The following is a 21,367-nucleotide window of genomic DNA, read 5'->3' on the forward strand; positions in this document are numbered from 1 at the left end:
TACTGTCTCTATTATAATATGACAGGCCAGCTAGATCTACTGTCTCTATTATATTATGACAGACCAGCTAGATATACTGTCTCTAATGTATTATGACAGACGAGCCAGATCTACTGTCTCTGTTATATTATGACAGACCAGCTAGATCTACTGTCTCTATTATATTATGACAGACCAGCTATATCTACTGTCTCTATTATAATATGACAGGCCAGCTAGATATACTGTCTCTATTGTATTATGAAAGACCAGCTAGATCTACTGTCTCTATTATATTATGACAGACCAGCTAGATCTACTGTCTCTATTATAATACGACAGACCAGCTAGATCTACTGTCCCTATTATAATATGACAGACCAGCTAGATCTACTGTCTCTATTATATTATGACAGGACCAGCTAGATCTACTGTCTCTATTATATTATGACAGACCAGCTAGATCTACTGTCACTATTATATTATGACAGACCAGCTAGATCTACTGTCCCTATTATAATATGACAGACCAGCTAGATCTACTGTCTCTATTACATTATGACAGACCAGCCAGATCTACTGTCTCTATTATATTATGACAGACCAGCTAGATCTACTGTCTCTATTATATTATGACAGACCAGCTAGATCTACTGTCTCTATTATATTATGACAGACCAGCTAGATATACTGTCTCTAATGTATTATGACAGACCAGCCAGATCTACTGTTTCTATTATATTATGACAGACCAGCTAGATCTATCCTCTCTATTATATTATGACAGGACCAGCTAGATCTACTGTCTCTATTATATTATGACAGACCAGCTAGATCTAATGTCTCTATTATATTATGACAGATCAGCTACATCTACTGTCTCTATTATAATACGACAGACCAGCTACATTTACTGTCTCTATTATATTATGACAGACCAGCTAGATATACTGTCTCCATTATATTATGACAGACAAGCTAGATATACTGTCTCTATTGTATTATGACAGACCAGCCAGATCTACTCTCTCTCTTTAATATTATGACAGACAAGCTAGATCATTCTGTCTCTATTATATTATGACAGACCAGCTAGATATACTGTCTCTATTGTATTATGACAGACAAGCCAGATCTACTTTCTCTATTATATAATGACAGACCAGCTAGATCTACTGTTTCTATTATATTATGACAGACCAGCTATATCTACTGTCTCTATTATAATATGACAGACCAGCTAGATCTACTGTCCCTATTATAATATGACAGACCAGCTAGATCTACTGTTTCTATTATATGATGACAGGCCAGCTAGATATACTGTCTCTATTAAATTATGACAGACCAGCTAGATCTACTGTCTCTATTATATTATGACAGACCAGCTAGATCTACTGTCACTATTATATTATGACAGACCAGCTAGATCTACTGTCCCTATTATAATATGACAGACCAGCTAGATCTACTGTCTCTATTACATTATGACAGACCAGCCAGATCTACTGTCTCTATTATATTATGACAGACCAGCTAGATCTACTGTCTCTATTATATTATGACAGACCAGCTAGATCTACTGTCTCTATTATATTATGACAGACCAGCTAGATATACTGTCTCTAATGTATTATGACAGACCAGCCAGATCTACTGTTTCTATTATATTATGACAGACCAGCTAGATCTATCCTCTCTATTATATTATGACAGGACCAGCTAGATCTACTGTCTCTATTATATTATGACAGACCAGCTAGATCTAATGTCTCTATTATATTATGACAGATCAGCTACATCTACTGTCTCTATTATAATACGACAGACCAGCTACATTTACTGTCTCTATTATATTATGACAGACCAGCTAGATATACTGTCTCCATTATATTATGACAGACAAGCTAGATATACTGTCTCTATTGTATTATGACAGACCAGCCAGATCTACTCTCTCTCTTTAATATTATGACAGACAAGCTAGATCATTCTGTCTCTATTATATTATGACAGACCAGCTAGATATACTGTCTCTATTGTATTATGACAGACAAGCCAGATCTACTCTCTCTATTATATTATGACAGACCAGCTAGATCTACTGTTTCTATTATATTATGACAGACCAGCTATATCTACTGTCTCTATTATAATATGACAGACCAGCTAGATCTACTGTCCCTATTATAATATGACAGACCAGCTAGATCTACTGTTTCTATTATATGATGACAGGCCAGCTAGATATACTGTCTCTATTAAATTATGACAGACCAGCTAGATCTACTGTCTCTATTATATTATGACAGACCAGCTAGATCTACTGTCTCTATTATATTATGACAGACTAGCTAGATATACTGTCTCTATTGTATTATGACAGACCAGCCAGATGTTCTGTCTCTATTATATTATGACAGACCAGCTAGATCTATCCTCTCTATTAAATTATGACAGGACCAGCTAGATCTACTGTCTCTATTATATTATGACAGACCAGCTAGATCTACTCTTTCTCTATTGTATTATGACAGACCAGCCATATCTACTGTCTCTATTATATTATGACAGACCAGCTAGATCTATCCTCTCTATTATATTATGACAGACCAGCTAGATCTACTGTCTCTATTATATTATGATAGACCAGCTAGATCCACTGTCTCTATTATAATATGACAGACCATCTAGATCTACTGTCTCTATTATATTATGACAGACCAGCTAGATCTACTGTCTCTATTATAATATGACAGACCAGCTAGATCTACTGTCTCTATTATATTATGACAGCTATATCTACTGTCTCTATTATATTATGACAGACCAGCTAGATCTATTGTCTCTACTCTATTATGACAGACCAGCTAGATATACTGTCTCTATTATAATATGACAGACCAGCTATATCTACTGTCTCTATTATATCATGACAGACCAGCTAGATCTACTGTCTCCAATTATATTATGACAGATCAGCTAGATATACTGTCTCTATTGTATTATGACAGACCAGCCAGATCTACTCTCTCTCTCTCTTATATTATGACAGACAAGCTAGATCTACTGGCCCTCATATCTCTCAAGGTCAACATTGGCTAGCCATATTCTGGCCCTCATATCTCTCAAGGTCAGCATTGGCTAGCCATATTCTGGCCCTCATATCTCTCAAGGTCAGCATTGGTTAGCCATTTTCTGGCCCGCAGGTCTTTCAAGGTCAGCATTGGTTAGTCGTGTTCTGGCCCTGTCGTCTCCCAAGGTCAGTATTGGGAGAACCCACCACCCATTCCACAATTTAACCCCACCACCCATTCCACTCTTTAACCCCACCACCCATTCCACTATTTAACCCCACCACTCATTCCACCATTTAACCCCACCACGCATTCCACTATATAACCCCACCACCCATTCCACTATTTAACCCTACCACCCATTCCACTATTTAACCCCACCACCCATTCCACTATATAACCCCACCACCCATTCCACTATTTAACCCCACCACCCATTCCACTATATAACCCCACCACCCATTCCACTATTTAACCCCACCACCCATTCCACTATATAACCCTACCACCCATTATAACCCTACCACCCATTCCACTATTTAAGCCATTCCACTATTTAACCCTACCACCCATTCCACTATATAACCCTACCACCATTCCACTATTTAACCCTACCACCCATTCCGATATATAACCCTACCACTCATTCCATTATTTAACCAGACCACCCATTCCACTATTTAACCCCACCACCCATTCCACTATTTAACCCTACCACCCATTCCACTATTTAAGCCATTCCACTATTTAACCCTACCACCCATTCCACTATTTAAGCCATTCCACTATTTAACCCTACCACCCATTCCACTATTTTCCCCTACCACCCATTCCACTACATAACCCAACCACCCATTCCACTATTTAACCCCTTCACCCATTCCACTATATAACCCTACCACCCATTCATTCCACTATTTAACCCCACCACCCATTCCACTATATAACCCCACCACCCATTCCATTATGTAACCCTTCCACCTATTCCACTATATAACCCTACCACCCATTCCATTATACAACCCCCACCACCCATTCCATTATATAACCCTACCACCCATTCCACTATATAACCCCACCACCCATTCCATTAGATAACCCTACCACCCATTCCACTATATAACCCTACCATCCATTCCACTATATAACCCTACCACCCATTCCACTATTTAACCCCACCACCCATTCCACGATTTAAGCCTACCACCCATTCCACTATTTAAGCCATTCCACTATATAACCCTACCAACCATTCCACTGTTTAACCCTACCACCCATTCCATTATATAACCCTACCACCCATTCCACTAAAACCCACCACCCATTCCAATATTTAAGCCATTCCACTATATAACCCAACCACCCATTCCACTATACAACCCTACCACCCATTCCACTATATACCCCTACCACCCATTCCACTATATAACCCTACCACCCATTCCACAAAAAACACCACCCACTCCACTATTTAAGCCATTCCACTATATAACCCTACCACCCATTCCTCTATATAACCCACGGCCCATTCCACTATTTAACCCTACCACCCATTCCACTATATAATCCTGCCACCTATGAGCCCACTAAAACCCTCTTCGGTGATGTCATTTACAAAATAGCCTCCAACACTCTACTCAGCAAATTGGATGCAGTCTATCACAATGCCATCCGTTTTGTCACCAAAGCCCCATACACTACCCACCACCGTGACCTGTATGCTCTCGTTGGCTGGCCCTCGCTACATATTCATCGCCAAACCCACTGGCTCCAGGTCATCTATAAGTCTTTGCTAGTTAAAGCCTCGCCTTATCTCAGCTCACTGGTCACCATAGCAACACCCACCCATAGCACACGCTCCAGCAGGTATATGTCACTGGTCATCCCCAAACCCAACACCTCCTTTGGCCGCCTTTCCTTCCAGTTCTCTGCTGCCAACGACTTGAACAAATTGCAAATATCACTGAAGCTGCAGACTTATATCTCCCTCTCTAACTTTAAGCATCAGCTGTCAGAGCAGTTTACCGATCACTGCAGCTGTACACAGCCACTCTGTAAATAGCCCACCCAACTATCTCATCCCCATATTGTTATTTTTTTTTTTTTAAATGCTCTTTTGCACCCCAGTATCTCCACTTGCACATTCATCATTTGCACATCTATTGCTCCAGTGTTAATTCTAAATTGTAATAATTTTGCCACAATGGCCTATTTATTGCCTTACCTACCTAATCGTGCCTAATTTGCACACACTGTATATAGATTTTTTCTATTGTGTTATTGACCGTACTTTTGTTTACTCCATGTGTAACTCTGTGTTGTTTGTGTCACACTGCTTTGCTCTATCTTGGCCAGGTCACAGTTGTAAATGAGAACTTGTTCTCAACTGGCCTACCTGGTTAAATAAAGGTGAATTCCAAGAAAATTAAATAAAAAACCTCCACCCATTCCACTATTTCACCCTATCTAATTCGACTCCAGACCGACGGTCTGAGAGGACATATCACTCCCACTCAACACCCCCTGCAGCTCTTCTGCAGTAAATCTGCACAATCCCAAGGACTTCTCTGCTGCTGCCAATCCAACCTCTATTTTCTGTGACTTCTCATCCATTTCTACAGTACAATTGACAACCATGGCTATGAATGCTAAAAAGCCCAGTTTACTGAAGCACATATTCTTCCCATCACTGTCTCTTTGATATCTGCCTACTCACAGGAATCCTCTCAGGATCCCTCACCCTGTACCCATCTTCCTCTACCACTCTCTTCACTGCTACGGCACACAACACTTTCTGTACTACTCTAACCCTGCCAACCTCAGCCTGCCTCTATCTCACCCAACATTCCAGTCTCATGGGCACACCCACAGCTAACAAACACAACTTTCTCCACCGATACTACACATTCCTTCGTCTCTTGCCCTCCTGCACACTTCTCACATCTAGTACTCTCCCTCTTACACACTGCAGCAACATGCCCATAATCTTGACACCTAAAACATCGTAATATTTTTGGAACATAAACTCTCCCGGGATAACTGACACTTCCTACCTTGATCTTATCTAGTAACGACGCATCAAAACTCAGCATGACAGATAATGTCTTCTCCGTTCCCCTACCGGATCTACCTCTCATCAAGAGGTGGGCGTCACAGACGCTGGGGAATCTTCCATTTCAACTGCTCCTCCTCAACACCTAATGCCACCCCCATTATCACTCCTTTCAACGGCGCCCTGCTCCGGAGAGCAAAGCACGTCACAATTCTTGCCCCTAATCTCGTAATCCAGAGCTCCCTCTTGCCGGTGGAAACACAATAAATCATTGTGAGTCTACTCCAAGTTACCTTCACCAACTCAACAGTCTCCAACCTCTCCTACACCCAACCTGACACCACATATAGATCAACCAAACAGCAAGGATCCATTCTGTCTACAAATCTCACGCCAAAGTCATCCTCATCATCTTTGTGACGAAGCCTGAACTCGGCGATCCTCCCCTTAGGTACTTCATCCTCACTCTCATCCTGTCCCACCTGCCACCACGTTTAATTCATCCTCACTCTCATCCTGTCCCACCTGCCACCACGTTTACTTCATCCTCACTCTCATCCCACCTGCCACCACGTTTAATTCCTCCTCACTCTCATCCTGTCCCACCTGCCACCATGTTTAATTCATCCTCACTCTCATCCTGTCCCACCTGCCACCACGTTTAATTCCTCCTCACTCTCATCCTGTCCCACCTGCCACCACGTTTAATTCATCCTGTCCCACCTGCCACCACATTTAATTCATCCTCACTCTCATCCTGTCCCACCTGCCACCACGTTTAATTCATCCTCACTCTCGTCCTGTCCCATTTCCTCCTCAAGCTCTTCCAAAGGTTCTGTGCGGTCCTCCATACCATATTCACTCAAAACATTTTCCATGACGCTCCTTTTTTATCTTGTCCATCGTCCCATCCTTCATCAGATCTTCCAGAAGGCCTGTGTAATCACCCATCACCCATCCATGTTTATTCATACGTTGAGGTTTTCCATCTGTCTTTCATCCAGAGATAGTAGATGGTAAATCCTGTTCAGGTGTAATAAGTTGTTTTATAAAGATACATTATATGTTTTGACTTTTGCCTTTCTGGATTACTGACCTCTGCCTGCCCTTGACCTGACCTCTGCCTGCCCCTTGACCTGTCCTCTGCCTGCCCCTGGCCTGACCTCTGTTCGAATAATAAACTTTGTTATTTCAACATCTGGGTCTTAACTTAAACTTGATCAAAGATACTCCTGTGGTGTTTAGGGCCAGGGCTGAAGGTCTCTCCTCCCTGCCCATGGCCCTGGGAGCAGCCACTGATTAGGGGGACAGCAGCTGCCATTAGAGCATGGGGCTTATAGGAGACATGGGCACGCACACACACTCACTTACACACACACACACACACACACACACACACACACACTCACTCACTCACTCACTCACTCACTCACTCACTCACTCACTCACTCACTCACTCACTCCCTCACTCCCTCACTCACTGTTGGCTGGCACCACAGTACAGCTGCTTCAGTCAGGGATGAAGGGCAAAGAGTGTTGGCATGGCGAGAGAGATGTGGTTGTATGGGAGGGAGTTTAGCCCCTCTGTGGTTCTTCCTGCAATCCCACCTTGGTTTCTCCCTCAGCCAGTGATAGATCTAGGGATCTAAAGGATCCTAAAACAGGGAGGACAGGAGCAGCTTTCAGTGTTCCTGAGTTTTGAGGTGACAGTGACGAAAACAGCAATGGATAATTTATCTGTTTACACAATGGAGTTGTTGGCCATACTATTGGCTGCAGAGTGTGGAGGAGGAGGTGAGGCCAGACAGGGTAATCATCTGCTCTGATTCCTGTGCAGCACTAAAAACCCATCCTCCAACCCCCATGTTATCTGCAGCACTGATGAGCTTAAATGCATTTGTGTCTCAGAGCAGACAGGATGTATTGTATGAGGTTTTGCAGTGCTTGTACAGGGTGAAACAGGGGGTATTTGTGATGTTCCTCTGGGTACCAACTCATATGCATATACTGTATTCTATACTATTCTACTGTATCCTAGTCTATGCTGTTGTAACGGATGTGAAACGGCTAGCTAGTTAGCGGTGGTGCGCGCTAAATAGCGTTTCAATCGGTGACGTCACTTGCTCTGAGACCTTGAAGTAGTGGTTCCCCTTGCTCTGCAAGGGCCGCGGCTTTTGTGGAGCGATGGGTAACGATGCTTCCTGGGTGACTGTTGTTGATGTGTGCAGGGAGGGTCCCTGGTTCGCGCCCAGGTATGGGCGAGGGGACGGTCTAAAGTTATGCTGTTACACTGTTATGACATTGCTATGTCCATATATTCATATATTCTTAATTCCATTCCTTTACTTAGAGTTGTGTGTATTGGGTGTATGTTGTGATTTTTTTTTTTTTAGATATTACTTGTTAGATATTGCTGCACTGTCAGAACTAGAAGCACACACATTTCACTACACCCGCAATAACATCTGCTAACCATGTGTTTGTGACCAATAACATTTGATTTGAGTAGAGGGGAATGAGGAGGTGGATGGTATCACCAAGCAGACTCTTAAACATCCTAATGTTGACATGAAATTGTCAATCAGTAAAGCAGACGCCAAGGGGTTAATAAGAACAATGGTTAAAAATAAGTGGCAAGAGATGTGGAACAGGGAGAGAAAGGGACGACACCTGTAGAAGATCCAGGAAAAAGTGGGGGCAGGGTGGTCCTCAAGCCGAGAGAGAAGGGCGGAAAGGGTCGTCACAAGGCTGAGACTGGGACACACAAGGCTGAGACTGGGACACACAAGGCTGAGACTGGGACATACAAGGCTGAGACTGGGACATACAAGGCTGAGACTGGGACACACAAGGCTGAGACTGGGACATACAAGGCTGAGACTGGGACACACAAGGCTGAGACTGGTACATACAAGGCTGAGACTGGGACACACAAGGCTGAGACTGGGACATACAAGGCTGAGACTGGGACACACAAGGCTGAGACTGGGACATACAAGGCTGAGACTGGGACACACAAGGCTGAGACTGGGACATACAAGGCTGAGACTGGGACACACAAGGCTGAGACTGGGACACACAAGGGTGAGACTGGAACACACAAGGCTGAGACTGGGACACACAAGGCTGAGACTGGGACACACAAGGCTGAGACTGGGACATACAAGGCTGAGACTGGGACACACAAGGCTGAGCCTGGGACATACAAAGCTGAGACTGGGACATACAAGGCTGAGACTGGGACACACAAGACTGAGACTGGGACATACAAGGCTGAGACTGGGACACACAAGGCTGAGACTGGGACATACAAGGCTGAGACTGGGGCACACAAGGCTGAGACTGGGGCACACAAGGCTGAGACTGGGATATACAAGGCTGAGACTGGGACACACAAGGCTGAGACTGGGACATACAAGGCTGAGACTGGGACACACAAAAGAGTACATTGAAATTGGTGGGGAACCATCCGACTGGGAGGTGTGATCATTGTCAGGAGGAGATGGAGACAGTGGAACACGTTCTATTTCAGTGCCAGAAATATGTGAGAGAAAAGGGAGCGATTGTTATTAGATTTGAGGAGTAATGGGGTCGAAGAGCCAGGATTAAGTGGGGAAATCTTCAGGGGTTGTTGTATTTCATTATGTATTTCGTTTCCTTTGGGGACACGGAATTATTGGGTAGGATTTTTTTCACTGTCTCTGGTCCACACTCCAGTCCAATTGGTGGAGGTAATGCACTTTAAACTTGGTTGCAAACTGCCAGATGAAATCCACAGAAGAAGAAGAAGAAGAAGAAGAAGAAGAAGAAAATAAACATATTTGGGTCTTTGTTTCAATGAAAACATATTCATTCATCTTTAGGACTTCAGTCGTCCCTTAGGGTCAATTGTTTTATAATGGGAACCAAATATGTTGAGAAGTACTTGCTGCACGTAGGACATATTTTTGTTGCAACACACAGCCATCATGGAGGCGGAACGAATTTTACAATATCTGACCGAAGTTGAAGAGGCTGCAGAGGATGTTCTTGCAAACAAACAACAGGTAATGCTTAGTAATTCAAAAATACTTTGTACGAACACGGTTACTGTCCATGATGCTAGCTCTCAGGCTAGTTAAATCGGTTGTAATTTGACCAAACATTGGCTGGGAAGCTAGCGAGCCATTTGACAACCCTAAAAACACGCCACTTCGATACAAGGGACTTTCACCCCCCTAATTCTCCTAACGTACTACGAAAAAGTCGTAGCTGTATCGAATGGCGTATTTTGGGGGGAATCACCGGGACATGGTTAGTCGAACTAGAGTGGGCTTTATGGAGCTCTCCACTATCGGCTCGGCTTGATAACCACAGCCGGTTATACACTCGTTTTTTCCCCAGCGACCATTTTGTACCATAGAGAATGATAGAGGCCTCTAGTGGCCATAAAGCCGTATTAGCATGGACAGGGCCATTGAGGTTTTCCACCATTTTAATGTAGTTAACTAGGGGAGAAGGGGGTAGCTGCAGGTCAATATGGCGACTTTTTAGTATGGGGGAGTTCAAGGTTGCCAGGTGTAGCAAGAATTTTAAGCACAATGACCACCCACAACTATTTATTTAACCTTTATTTAAACTAGGCAAGTCAGAACAAATTCTTATTTACAATGGAGGCCAAGCCCTAACCCGGGTGAATTGTGCGCTGCCCTATGGAACTCCCAATCATGGCCGGTTGTGATACAGCCTGGATTCGAAGCAGGGTCTGTAGTGACGCCTCTAGCACTGAGATGCAGTGCCTTAGACCGCAGGAGCCTCTCAGGAGTTGCCACATTTTATCCAATAAACCCATTTTCCATAATGTTATGGAGCGAATTAATTTGTAAAGATGTAGGCTAAATAAGCAAAATACGCTTTCCATCAAAATAATTTTATTGCTTAAGAATATGTCTCAAGAGAAAAGATCATTTGCCCTTTTTAAACTCACCAAATCATTTTCCATCAATAGATGACGATTTAACTTGTTTGACTGTTATGATTAAGCTATAAGGCCCAGGGAGATGTGGTAGGCTATATGGCCAATATACCACGGCTAAGTGCTGTTCTTAGGCCATGTCCCACAAACCCCTGGGGTGCCTGATTGCTATGATAAACTGGTTACCAACAGTAAACAAAATTTTTTTTTGTCAATTCTCAGGCTGACTCTTTTCTCTGTATATATATCAACGATGTCGCTCTTGTTGCAGGTGATTCTCTCGTTCACCTCTACGCAGACGACACCATTCTGTATACGTCTGGCCCTTCTTTGGAGACTGTGTTAACTAACCTCCAGACGAGCTTCAATGCCATACAACACTCCTTCTGTGGCCTCCGACTTGTTTTACGCTAGTAAAACCAAATGCATGCTTTTCAGTCGTTCGCTGCCTGCACCTGCCCACCCACCCAGCATCACTACTCTGGACTGTTCTGACTTAGAATATGTGGACAACTACAAATATCTAGGTGTCTGGTTACTGTAAACTCTCCTTCCAGACTCATATTAAACATCTCCAATCCAAAATTAAATCTAGAATCGGCTTCCTATTTCGCAACAAAGCCTCCTTCACTCACGCCGCCAAACATACCCTCGTTAAACTGACTATCCTACCGATCCTCGACTTCTGCGATGTCATTTACAAAATAGCTTCCAAATCTCTACTCAGCAAACTGGATGCAGTCTATCACAGTGCCATCCGTTTTGTCACTAAAGCCCCTTATACCACCCACCACTGCGACCTGTATGCTCTAGTCGGCTGGCCCTTGCTACATATTCGTCGCCAGACCCACTGGCTCCGATCATCCCCAAAGCCAACACCTCCTTTGGCTGCCTTTCTTTCCAGTTCTCTGCTGGCAATGACTGGAACAAATTGCAAGAATCGCTGAAGCTGGAGACTTTTATTTCCCTCACTAACTTTAAACATCAGCTATCTGAGCAGCTAACTGATCGCTGCAGCTGTACATAGCCCATCTGTAAATAGACCACCCAATCTACATACCTCATCCCCATATTGTTTTTATTTACTTTTCTGCTCTTTTGCACACCTGTATCTCTACTTGCACATCACCATCTGCACATCTTTCACAGCAGTGTTAATTTGCCTAATTGTAATTACTTTGCTACTATGGCCCATTTATTGCCTTACCACCTCACTCCATTTGCACACACTTTAAATATACTTTTTTTTCTATTGTGTTATTGACTGTACGCTTGTTTATTCCATGTGTAACTCTGTGTTTGTGTCACACTGCTTTGCTTTATCTTGGCCAGGTCGCAGTTGTAAATGAGAACTTGTTCTCAACTGGCCTACCTGGTTAAATAAAGGTGAAAAATATATCAAAAATACCTGTGGTACACGGTCTGATATACCAGAGCTTTCAACCAATCAGTATTCAGGGCTCAAACCACTCCGTTTATAATTGTAAATAAATCCTGTTTGTGTATGTAGGCCTGCTTCAAAATATGTACAAACAGAGTACTCATTCGAGAAGTGCCCTCCGTTCTCCGTTTCGCATACTTTGATACTCTGACCCTCCCGTGCACCAGTTTGCGAGCACAGAGCACGGTAGAAATGTCCGTTTCATTGTTTTTTTCCCCCCATAACAGGACGAGGGAGTTGAGTTCCATTTCTAATTTCCTCTGGCGCATTCCGTCAGACCCTAGAACAGAGTCAAAAACCCTACGCTTGATACGGTTTTTCCCATAAGAAAAGTTGACATTAGAATATCGTTTTTCTTTAAACCACCTCCCTGAGAGAATTTATCTAAAGCACTGTAGTGCGCCTTAAAATCATTTTGTTTTGTCGCCGTTATCAGTTCTAGCGCATTCATATGTTTTTGGGGATTGGAAATGAGTGTCTCCATAATACCCATATATAAATAGCCTGCCTACAACTGGTAAAAACGGGTCAGACGTGCGTGCTGATCTGTCTCTGTGAATCGGCTTCCTGCTGCAGCGCTTTCTCAACACTCCGCACACACTCAGCCCTGCGCCCTCCCTCCCTCCCTCCAGTAATAGTCTGCTAACTGCCGGATAGTCAGCAACAGGTCACGGTAAAATATATATTTTAAGAAAAATGCATGGCAGCGCGTTGCAATTTTGTATGCCAACAATCTGCAACCAATATATTTTCACCCGCAACATCGTTTTCAAAGTAGCCACATTTCTCTGGAAAACCACGGAAATGGCAACCAAAGAAAAGTAGTGGGTGTGGACGGAGTGGGTTTGGAGAACGTGCTCTGTTATAGTTTAGATGGTTTTGATTGAGTTGTTTTTTTTGTCTGCGGTGTCTTACCACGCAACTACCAGTGGTGGAAAAAGTGCACAATTATCATACCATTAAAGATACCTTAATAGAAAATGACTCAAGTGAAAGTCACCCAGTAAAATACTACTAGAGTGAAAGTCGAAAAGTATTTGGTTTTAAATATCAAAAGTAAATGTAGTTCCTAAAATATACCTAAGTCTCAAAAGTTAAAAGTACAAATCATTAAAAAAAAATCATTATATTAAGCAATGCAGATGGTACAATTGTATTTTTATTTATTTACAGATAGCCAGGGTCACACTCCAACACAGACATAATGTAAAAACAAAGTGTTTGTGTTTAGTGAGTCTGCCAGATCGTGGGGATGACCAGGGATGTTCTCTTGATAAGTGTGCGAATTGGACAATTTTCCTGTCCTGCTAAGCATTCAAAATGCAATGAGTAATTTTGGGTGTCAGGGGAAAATGTTTGGAGTAAAAGGTACATCATTTTATTTAGGAATGTTTTTTTATTTTTTTTTATTTCACCTTTATTTAACCAGGTAGGCTAGTAGAGAACACCTTTTATTTAACCAGGTAGGCTAGTTGAGAACACCTTTATTTAACCAGGTAGGCTAGTTGAGAACACCTTTATTTAACCAGGTAGGCTAGTTGAGAACACCTTTATTTAACCAGGTAGGCTAGTAGAGAACACCTTTATTTAACCAGGTAGGCTAGTTGAGAACAAGTTCTCATTTGCAACTGCGACCTGGCCAAGATAAAGCAAAGCAATTCGACACAATACAACAACACAGAGTTACACATGGAATAAACAAAACATACAGCCAATAATACAGTAGAAAAGTCTACAGTAGAAACAAAGTCTATATACAGTGAGTGCAAATAAGGTCAAATAAGGGAGTATACTAAAGTAGAGGTAAAAGTTGTCAAAAAACATAAATAGAAAAGTACAGATACCCCCAAAAACTACTTAGGTAAAAATACTTTAGAGTACTACTTAAGTACTTCACACCACTGGCAACTACCACACATCCAAACGAGAGTTTGGACTTCTGTTTTGAAGCCAGTGGATGAGTCTTATTTCACTGTTCATTTTACACAAATAATTGTAAATATTCAGTTCTAAAACCTAAAGATTAGTTTAATTTTATTAAAAGTACTGATGGTGGGTGAACCGTTGCTTCATGAGTTGTATGCTATCTTGGCCAGGGCGCTCTTGAAAAAGAGATTTTTAATCTCAATGAGCCCTTCCTGGTTAAATAAAATAAAACATGCATGTTCTTACTGCGGCTGTAACCCTGATACTAGGTAGTTACTTCCTGTTACTGGACAGCCGTGCTTGTCAAGCGGGAGCGAAAGGCACTGTGTCTCGGTGTTGTTGCAGTACAGCCCTCCACGTTGAGAAGTAGACTGACTGTATGTGTCAAGGTGACATCTCGATGGTTATCAATATTAGTTATTTATTGAGTAGGCTGCCATCCTACTTGAAATAAAATCATGGGGGGGGGGGATTGCCACGTTAGCGAACGCCGGCGACACAGCCGTGGTATCGTGGTCCTGTCTCATGTCAACATGCATGTTTATACAATGCTGGTCACTGGCAGCCCAATCAGACACGCGACACGGTATTGAGGCAACAAATCTGACCAATTAGCTGATTCGCTTTCCATACACCCTCTCCTTTCGACACACCCACTCGCCCAGTCGCCATATTGGGCTGCAGCTAACCATACTTGCAACTGGTTTGGACTTACAATTTCATTGGTTGATCCTTCCTGGTGACCCTGTTAGTCATGTCCAACCAGGTCAACAGGAGGAATCAGCCAATCGTGGGAAAAAAAATGGACTACTTCAAAATGGAGATAGCCTTAATGGCATAGATACAAAGATGAGTCCTCTATCTCTATGGTTCGCACATAAACATTCTCCATTCAGGCTGCAAAGGCTTACATTTTCTCCTTAACTAGATTTGAATGGCAAGAAGGCAGCAAAAACGGAACCGGTCGCCGGGATAAACAGGTGTATTACCAGCTGTGCACATTTATGGGGACCCATAAAGTCCACTAGCAGCTGTGGAGACCCATAAAGTCCACTAGCAGCTGTGGAGACCCATAAAGCCCACTAGCAGCTGTGGAGACCCATAAAGCCCACTAGCAAATGTGGAGACCCATAAAGACCACTAGCAGCTGTGGAGACCCATAAAGCCCACTAGCAGCTGTGGAGACCCATAAAGCCCACTAGTGGCTTCCCAGGCTAGGTCGTACCCAGGCAGCACGTGCTGCTAGCTCGCTATTTTTTTTGACTTTCCATTTTCCTCACATCCACTCGGTGTCACTATGTAATACAGTTAACACAACTACCGCTGTGTCCATGTGGCTGTTTGTTAGATCGTGGATCTGGACACGAAGCGGAATATGAACAGGGAAGCGTTGAATGCTCTGAAACATGAGATGGCATCGGAAGGTGGGTGCAGAATAATGACAGTTTGGAGCGCTTATTCAAAGATGAATACGACCCAAAAGACACTTCCTCCCTCTTTGATACACTCAATTAAAAGTCACAGAGGCAGAGCTGTGGACAATGACGACATTTCATATTAGTCTTTCTAAATAATTATTAATGTTCCATTATCTCTCAGAAAATACTTCTATATTTAAAAATGAATCACCGGCAATTTAATCTCTTCTTATCCTTTTTTTTGTACATGCAGAAAAAGTGAAGGTTTGCTTTGGAAACATGTTCATCAAATTCCCCAAAGCGAAGACGAAAGAGATGATACAGAGAGGTAAGATCTGTGAAGCAGGATGCCAGCCTCTGTAATGTCCTGTTGAATGACTGTGAAGCAGGATGCCAGCCTCTGTAATGTCCTGTTTAATGACTGTGAAGCAGGATGCCAGCCTCTGTAATGTCCTGTTTCATATGTTGTGTGTTGCGTTTCTCTGACCAGACCAGCAGCAGCTAGACAAGGAGATCAACAACCTTCGCCAAGCCCTTAAAGACAAACTGAACCGCCTCAATGAACTGCAAGGTAAAAATCATTACATAACGTCATCAACCATGCTTCCTTGAGGCTGTAGTGAACAGTACAGGGACCCGTTTCCCAAAAGCATCTTAAGGCAAAGTTAATTTCATCATAGAACCACAGGATCCTATGGTTTTAATGATGCGCTTAGCAAAACCGTGCCCTGATCTCAGCAATGTATCCTTCAACAATGAATAAACTAATGTTATTCTGCATTACCTCCAACAATGCATGGATTGTTCGCATTATCTCCTCCGACAATGTATAGTTAGCTTGCATTATCTCCTTCAACATTGCATAGTTAGGCTGCATTACCTCCTCCAACAATGCATAGGTGGCATTACCTCCAACAATGCATTATCTCCTCCGACAATGTATAGTTAGTCTACATTACCCCATTTAACAATGCGTGGTTAGTCTGCATTACCTCATTCGACAATGCATAGTTAGTCTTATCTCCTTCAACCATGCATAGCCTAATGTTAGTATGCATTACCTCCTTCGACAATACATTGTTTGTCTACATTTCCTCTGACAATGCATATTTGGCATTACCTCATTCGACAATGAACAGTCTGCATTACCTCCGACAATGCCTAGTTAGTTTGCGTTACCTCAATCGACAATGCGTTAACTGCATTACCTCGACAATGCATAGTTTGCATTACCTCGTTCGACAATGCCTAGTTAGGCTCCATTTCCTCCAATGCATACTTAGTTTGCATTACCTCCTTCGATAATGCCTAGTTAGGCTCCATTTCCTCCTTCAACAATGCATAGTTAGGCTCCATTTCCTCCTTCAACAATGCATAGTTAGTTTACATTACCTCCTTCGATAATGCCTAGTTAGGCTCCATTTCCTCCAACAATGCATAGTTAGTTTACATTACCTCCTTCAACAATGCCTAGTTAGTTTACATTACCTCCTTCAACAATGTATAGTTCGTTTGCATTACCTCCTTCAACAATGCCTAGTTAGGCTCCATTTCCTCCTTCAACAATGCCTAGTTAGGCTCCATTTTTCTCCTTCAACAATGCCTAGTTAGGCTCCATTTTTCTCCTTCAACAATGCCTAGTTAGGCTCCATTTCCTCCTTCAACAATGCCTAGTTAGGCTCCATTTCCTCCTTCAACAATGCCTAGTTAGGCTCCATTTCCTCCTTCAACAATGCCTAGTTAGGCTCCATTTCCTCCTTCAACAATGCCTAGTTAGGCTCCATTTCCTCCTTCAACAATGCCTAGTTAGGCTCCATTTCCTCCTTCAACAATACCTAGTTAGTTTGCATTACCTCCTTCAACAATGCCTAGTTAGTTTACATTACCTCCTTCAACAATGCCTAGTTAGGCTCCATTTCCTCCTTCAACAATGCATAGTTAGTTTACATTACCTCCTCCAACAATGCATAGTTAGTTTGCATTACCTCCTTCAACAATGCCTAGTTAGGCTCCATTTCCTCCTTCAACAATGCATAGTTAGTTTGCATTATCTTGTGATGTGGATAGTGTTGTAAAGACTTGTGTTTGTGTTTCCAGGGAAACCGGAGCTGACAGGATACAACCTGTCTCCTCTTTCCGATGTCGAGGTGAAGGCCATCAACCACCTGATGAAGAGATGAGGTTAGGGTTTTAGATGGGGTCTGACCCAATGGCGGCTGGTGGTACTTTATATTGGAGGCTCTGGATCAGAGTTAATGGAACAGTATCAAACACATGGTTTCAGGAACAACAGATCCTAAACCCCACGTGGACCCTCAACAGTGGGAGACTCAGAAATGTTTTAGTCAAATATTATAAAACTTATATAAATGCAACATGTAAAGTGCTGGTCCCTTGTATCATGAGCTAAAATAAAAAGATTCCAGACATTTTCCATATGCACAAATAACATGATCATTACACAGATGGCTCAGAATACATTAGAGGAAAAAAATAAATAAATTGAGGAACTTAGTCCAGAAAGATCAAGTGTAATATATTATAAAAACAAAGTAACCTAGGTGGAATATGTGGGATTTTTTAAATTTTTTTTACTTGTTACAAATGACGGAGTCTCCCATGATTCACCAAACGATATTTTGAAAGAGAATGAAAAGTACTTTTAATGTTTTCGTTTCATTCTCCATCTTCTCTAACCAAAGTTAATTGTCTGGATTTATTTTTCTATGAATAATGTAAAATTGAACATGTGTACAGAAAGACTCATGTGAAGGACAAATTACAGAGGAGGAACTTCTTGATGCAATTAAAGCCTTTTAAGGATGGGAAAACTCCAGGGCTGGATGGCAGACCAGTGGAAGTATAACAAACCTTTTTTTGATTTACTCAGAGGACCATTATTAGCATGTTTTAACCACTTCTATATACATGGTAGATTCGGGATACTCAACAGGAAGGTCTGGTTTCATTATTACTGAAACGGGATACAAGTGATAAATCTAAAGATCCAGCCCCCCCCCCCCCCCCCCCAAAAAAAGGAGGCCCCTTACACTTCAGTGTTGTGATGGAAAACATTCTAGGAGAGTGTATATATAGCGCATAGAATTAGGTATAGTCGAATATTATTCATTCTAATCAGACAGGTTTTTTACATGGACGATACAGTGAAAAATCTGGGAAACCAGGCCTGCTATTCATAGCTGACTTTGAAAAGGCTTTTGATAAAGTATGATTTGAGTTAATATATAAATGCCATTTTAATTTTGTAGAATCTCTTATAAAATGGGGTGAAGTTATGTATAGTAGCCAGAGGTGTAAAATAGTAAATAATGGCTTCTTCTCAGAAGGTGTTAAACTGTCAAGAGGAGTAAACAAGGTTGCCCATGATCGGCATATCTATTTATTTTGAAATGTTAGCGATTAAAATCTGATCCAACAATAATATTAAGGGCCTTCATCGCTGATGATTCATGTTTTCTTTTAAAACCACAATTTAGAATCCCTCTACAGCCTCTTAGAGGATCTAGACACGTTTTCTAACCTCTCTGGATTACAACCAAGTTATGATAATTGTACTATATCACGTATTGGATCATTAACAAATACAACTTTACATTACCGTGTAGTTTACCAATAAAATGGTCAGACGGGGATGTGGACATTATCAGTATTCATATCCCGAAATAAATTAATGATCTCACTCCAATAAATTGTAATAGAAAGTTTGCAAAAACATAAATATGATTTTGCTACCGTTGAAAGGAAAATACCTGTCTATTTGTGGAAAAATCACCCTGATTACCTCTTTAGTCACATCCCAGTTTACCTATTTGCTTATTGTCATACCTACACCTAGCAAACAGTTAAAATATTTAAATATTTTTTAACTTTAAGATCTGTATTTTTTAAAGGGTATCTTTGTAAATAATATAAATAGGACTTGTGGAGTTGCCACACATGCATCTAACAAAAATAAATGGAAATGTCTGTTCTACCCAAAATTAGAAACAACTAATTGTCGGCATTAAAGACCATAACTGGTTAAAGAAAACTGTGATGAATAAAGAAGTATTTCAAACTAGAGACATCTATGGCACTGTGTTGTTGACCGATTTCATTTAAGGACCAAAAAAATGACAGCTGTGTCGTATAGATGGCAAAATAGTTGGAGAGATTTTCAACATACCGATTCCATGGCACGTGGTTTATGAACTGATACGACACCGGATTCAAAACCTAGAATTATATATATATACATATACATATATATATATATATAACATTCTATTGGTTGCAATACTTGTATACAATTTATTTTTTAAATTCTAGGTTTTGGATCCGGTGTCGTATCAGAAGAATCCACTATATATATATATATATAAAATACAACCTTCCAGCTCTGCAGATTTTGCTGCGAAGAGACAGAATCATTACATCATTTGTTTTGGTACTGTCCATATGTAGCTTGGTTTTTTTGGTCACAAGTCCAGGAATGGCTGAAGAATTACAACATTTACCTGGAGCTAACGCTGCAGATAGCAATACTGGGTGATCTGAAAAGTCATAGACAATCAATCAATAACATAAAAATATTTATAGCCCCAAAAATGGTTTTAAATTTAAAATCTGTAGAAACTATAAGAATAGAAATGTCATACCTTTTGTGAAACATCACAGGACAGTTTATAAATATAAATATATGGCAAATAGAAATCCAATATGGATGGTGTTAAGAGGTTGAATGGAGCTGAAGGGTGGGACTAATAACAACAAGATAACTAATGTAAAACACACTGTGTCTGTGAAACGTATATAGGTTCAGAACTTTTGTGAAATAAATACATGGGAGAGATTGAGGTTAGAGGAAGGACAGGAGTGAAAACAAACAAAATATCCCTATTGTAAAATAGACTGTTCCCCCTAAAGTCTATATAGTATGTATGAGCTGGAAGTAGAAGCCTAACCATCGTTGTTCGCTTAGTTTACTCCAAGTTTTAAGACACAAAAAATACGTTTGGAGACGGATTTCAACACATCCCACATTTTTACAATTACGGTTACTGTAAATGTCAAATGTAATAAATGTAATAAAGGAAAATATATATTTAAAAATATATACATATATTTATGCATGTATGTATGTCCAGTACCAGTCATGTCTGGACACACCTACTCATTCCTGTGCTTTTCTTTATTTGTACTATCTATATTGTAGATCAGAAGTGAAGACATCAAAACTATGAAATAACACTTTTTCTGAGTTGTCTGACATTCATGTCTTAAGGTAATGATGGACGGTCGTTTCTCTTTGCTTATTTGAGCTGTTCTTGCCATTAATATGGACTTGATGTTTTACCAAATAGTGCTAACTTCTATATACGTTGACACATCACAACTGGTTGGCTCAAACGTATTAAGAAGGAAAGACATTCCACAAATTAACTTTTTTAAGAAGGCACACCTGTTAATTGAAATGTGTTCCAGGTGACTACCACCTGAAACTGGTTGAGAGAATGCCAA

The 21,367-nt window shown here is 41.3% G+C and overlaps 1 protein-coding gene across 1 annotated transcript; it reads left to right on the top strand.

Moving 5' to 3' along the window:
- Positions 1-10,057: 10,057 nt before the first annotated feature.
- On the top strand, positions 10,058-18,294 carry pdrg1 (p53 and DNA-damage regulated 1; the record flags this gene model as incomplete). The annotated part of the gene is given in 5 exon segments (NM_001160678.2): positions 10,058-10,154; positions 15,778-15,853; positions 16,101-16,175; positions 16,338-16,418; positions 17,945-18,294. Coding segments are annotated over 5 exon segments (393 nt in total). The 5' UTR covers positions 10,058-10,076.
- Between the last annotated feature and the right edge of the window lie 3,073 nt (positions 18,295-21,367).

The sequence above is a fragment of the Oncorhynchus mykiss genome, chromosome 7, assembly GCF_057628025.1.
Source record: "Oncorhynchus mykiss isolate SJ-2025 chromosome 7, ASM5762802v1, whole genome shotgun sequence".
NCBI lineage: Eukaryota > Metazoa > Chordata > Actinopteri > Salmoniformes > Salmonidae > Oncorhynchus > Oncorhynchus mykiss.